The 5,000-nt window shown below is 23.4% G+C and overlaps 1 protein-coding gene across 2 annotated transcripts in view; it reads right to left on the bottom strand.

Annotated features, from left to right (window-relative positions):
* LOC113807247 (uncharacterized) overlaps positions 1-3,633 on the bottom strand; it is a 27,781-nt gene extending 24,148 nt beyond the window's left edge. The window contains exon 1 of one of the 2 annotated variants that reach the window (XR_011399617.1): positions 3,500-3,633. Coding sequence is in view for 1 of the 2 variants with exons in the window: in XM_070139655.1 (XP_069995756.1) it covers positions 3,500-3,622 (123 nt within the window). In the remaining variant the exon portion in view is untranslated. The remainder of the gene's footprint in view (positions 1-3,499) is intronic. The other variant, XM_070139655.1, reaches the window with a different exon arrangement.
* Positions 3,634-5,000: the final 1,367 nt, after the last annotated feature.

The raw sequence follows: 5,000 nt of genomic DNA, 5'->3' as shown, positions 1-5,000 counted from the left end.
CCTTGATGGGGTGCGCAGTGTCATGAGTGAGCATGCATGACTCAAGGATGAGTCTCACCAAGTGATTTAGAACAGAAAATAAACGTTAATTCTAAAATCAACGGAAGTTATCAGAGTGTAAATTGTAAATAGTTCAGCCTAGCTGTACATTCATCATCTACTAGTGCAGAGGCTAACAGTAGAATCATTAAGCAATTCTAGCAAACTGAATCTTTGGATGTTTAATTAAAGTGCGCCATAAAGTTTTGCTAATCTATAAATGATTATTTGTGAAGGATACCATGTAATTTGATTGCACTGGAAAATATATGGCAAAGCAAATGCACACAAAGTAAAAACAAATCAACAAGCTGCGGTTTCTTTTAGCAATACGATACAAGTAGGAATATATGTAGATTGATATTCATTTATTGTGCTGGTGCTGCGTCTCTCACTCCGAAAGGCTTCAATAATAAAACACGATTGGAAACGAGAAGGAAAGCAGCGAAACAAATCGAACAGGTTGAAATGACTGAGGAAGGAGTAGCACGAAGGAAAGAAAGAGACATAGAATCAGCGTAATTCAAGAACCACCAAATAGTCAGAAGTAAACAGTGACGGTCATTGAACTAATTGAAGTTATCTAAGCATACTAAATTAGCAATAATGATGATAACAATAATTTATATAATGATGATAATGACAAAAAGGATGATAACAATTATAATGATTCTTATTATTATCATTATAGACATTACCAATAGTAGTAGTAGTAGCAGCAGTAGTAGTATTGCTATTATTATTATATTGATTATAGAAATAATGATGCTAATAGAAATAATGATAACCATTATGATAATGGAAGTACTAAACAATGATAATAATTGCTATTACACATTCTGAAAGTAATAATAATAACAATAATAAAGATAATAACAATGGATAATGATGGTGATGATAATTATGTTGATGAATGATGATGGTAATAATAAGGGTAATCAAAATGGCAACAAAATAGTAATAATGATACTAGAAATAATAATGATAATAATGGCAATATATTGGTAATTATATACGTAAATGATCATAATGATAATGATAACAAAAATATTAAGAGTATCAATAATAAAGATGATAATGATAATAATGATAATAATAATAACGGTTATAATAATGAATATATAATAATGATAACAACGATAGCAATAATTTTGATTTTAATAATATTGGTGATAATAACAGTAATAATAAAAAACAATAAAAATTATATCAAGATGATGATATTACAAATAATGATAATAACAATTATAGGGATAACAATGATAGAATAAAAAAACAATTCGATTAGTAGTATTCCTGCTGCAAATAATAATAATGATAATAACAATGATGATGATGATGATGATAACAATGATAATGATGACATCAATAATAACAACGAAAATAAAAACAATGATAATGATAATAGAAATAATAGTAACAAAGGCAAAAATGATAATAAAAATTGTTGTAATAATAATATTGATAACAGTAAAACCTATTATCAGTCATTATTATTATCATTACCATTATCATTATTATCATCATCATTATTTTTTTCTGATTTATTATGATGATAATGATGATGATGATAATAATAATCAGGATGAGGATGAGGATGTTAATAAGAGTAATAATCATAATAATATTGATGATGATAATTTTGATAAAATAATAATAATAATAATAATAATAATAATTATTATTATTATTATTATTATTATTATTATTATTATCATTATTATTATTATTATTATTATTATTATTATTATTATTATTATCATTATTATTATTATTATTATTATTATAATGAACATGATGATGATAATAATAATGTTCATCATTATCATCATCATAATAGTAAAAACATAATAATGATGATAATTATAATCATTATTATTATGATTTTATGATTTTATCATTATCACATTTTTTCATTATGATAACATTAATAATATTAATAAAAATAATGATAATAATACAAATAATGAAAATAACACACACAAAATGTTAATACCACTTCTCCTAAAAATAATGATAATAATTTTAATACTAGTACTCATAATAATAATCGTCATTATAATAATAAAAATATTAACATAATAAGGATGATGATAATAACAATGAAACAATGATAATAACAATGATCATGATGATAATGATAACGGTAATAATAATGATAATAGTAACAATAATGATATAACAATATTAATAATAATAATAAGGATAAGGATATAACAACAATAATATTAACGACGATGATAATGATGGTGATGAGAAAGAGAAAAGTAATGATGATAAAAATAATAAGATATGAATATGAATAACAACAACGAAAATAATATCAGCATTAACATTTATAATACTATTGTAGTAACAGTATTGATAATAATAACATAAAAAAACATTAATGTTAGAAATAACAACGGCAATGATATTCATGGTAATAATGATGATGGTGATGCTAGTGACGGTTAAAGTGAAAATAATAATGATGATAATATTAACAATGATAATAAAAACATCGATAATAGCATTGATAATGATGATAATGGTAACAATGAAAAAAATATATATTATAATAATAATAATAAATATGATAGTAATAATAGTAACAATAATAATAGTAATAATGATACTGATAATAAATATTATATCATTAAAATCATTATTATTACTAATATCATCATTATCATTATTATTATCAATATGATGTTAAGAGTGTTATTATAATGAATATTATTGTCCTTATAGTTATTATTAGCGTCATCATTATTACTGTGATTGTTGTTATTATTATCATTATTATTATTATTATTATTATTATTATTATTATTATTATTATTATTATTACTATTATTACTATTATTATTATCATCATCATCATCATCATCATCATCATCATCATCATCATCATCATCATCATCATCATCATCGTCATCATTATCATCATCATCATCATAGACAGTAATAATAATAACAGTAATGATAATAATAACATTAATAATTGAAATAACATTGGTGATAACAATAATAATATTATTAATCATCATCATCATCATCATCATCATCATCACTCTTTTCATCGTTATCATTATCAATATTAATATCATTATTAATGTTATGCGTTCTATTATCATCAGCATTATTGTCCTCCTCATGAACAATTGACATTCTACACATCACTAATACAAATAATACTGTCTCTTTGATCTCATTATCAGTGCCGTAGTTGTCATTGAAATGAAAGCATAATCATTATATATTATATGTCATGATTTTTTTTAACATTTTCATCATACTGGTTTCGTTATTGTTATCATTAATAGTAACCCTTTTACTACCAGTATTAATCTATTGTCAATGTGAAAATGGAAGTTACCTTTGCATTCATTATCACCATTATCATCAGTCAATATTGTTACCATCATTTCCGTTTCTACTGAAGACAAAAAACTCTCCGGTCTGGCGCACCTCTTACCTGGTTCGGCGGGAAGCGGCCGTACAGCGACACGAGCGTGAACAGCATGACCAGGCCGAGGATGTTCGGGATGAAGGCAGTGCACTTGACCGAGAGTGTGTAGCCCATGTAGCGGGAGTACATGCACATGTCCTCTGAAGGGAAGACATGTTTACTTGCTTGTGTGGTCTCGGCGAAGAGTTGGTCTAAGGAATCTCACTAGACTTCACTGCCCAAGGCAATGTATTAATAATACTGAGGATAATTTGAATCATATTAGATTCATTATCATTATGATCTTGATAACGTTAATCATTGCAACCTAGAAGTAGGAGAGATCACAATAATAATGATGATTATCTGAGAATATGATAAATATATCTTAATTAACATATCTAGAAGAATGAAGTTATTAATCTATGACTACATAAAGAATAATCTAAATTCAAATAAAGATAATGACGTAATGGCAATGACAGTAATGATAATGAAAATTTAAAAAATCAGTCGTTAGTGCAATGATCTTGATGGTGAGACTGTTATCATCAATTTCATAATTATTGTTTACAATAACAATACAAATGTCGGTTTCAATAACAATAACAATAACAATAATAATATTAATGATAACAATAATAAAGAATACTATTATAACTTATGTTATTACTATTATCATTATCACTCATTATTATTATTACTGCCATTATTATTATTAATCATTATGATAACACGAATCATGATACTACTACTACTTATAATAATAACAATAACAACAAGAAAAAAACAATAATGATAATATTAACAATAATAATAATAATAATAGTAATATTAATGATAGAAAATAAGTTCTTTTATTTCTATTCGTATGCCATCAGTATCATTATCATTAACATTAACATTATATTTGTTATAATAACAGTAATGATAATAATAACAGTAATAACAATTAAAATAACATTGGTGATAACAATAATAATATTATTAATAATAATGATAATAATGATCATGATAATAATTATAATAATAACAATAATAATAACAATAATTATAATAATAACAATAATAATAACAATAATTATAATAATAACAATAATAATAACAATAATTATATCAATAATGATTATAATGGTAATAATAAGAATAATGATAATAATAATAATGATAATAACAATAACGACAACAATAAGAACATAATAACAATATAATAACATTAATAATAACAACAAAGATGATCATAAAAATACAATAACAACAACAGCAAAAATGGTAATATCAATAATAATGATGATCATAGCCGAGTTATGATAATGATACTAAATGCTAATAATAATAATATTATCATTATTACTATTACTGTTATTATTGTAATTATTATCATCATCATTATCATTATTATCAATAATGATGAAAGAAAAATTATAGTAATTATAATGATGATAAAAAATATAATTACAATATTTATCATTTTTGTCATCAACATCATTGTTATTATCATTATCATCATTATTTCTATTATTATCAT

Source organism: Penaeus vannamei, chromosome 26 (genome assembly GCF_042767895.1).
Source record: "Penaeus vannamei isolate JL-2024 chromosome 26, ASM4276789v1, whole genome shotgun sequence".
Lineage (NCBI taxonomy): Eukaryota > Metazoa > Arthropoda > Malacostraca > Decapoda > Penaeidae > Penaeus > Penaeus vannamei.
Note: the sequence above shows the minus strand (reverse complement) of the source record. Positions and strands in the feature narration are given on the sequence as shown.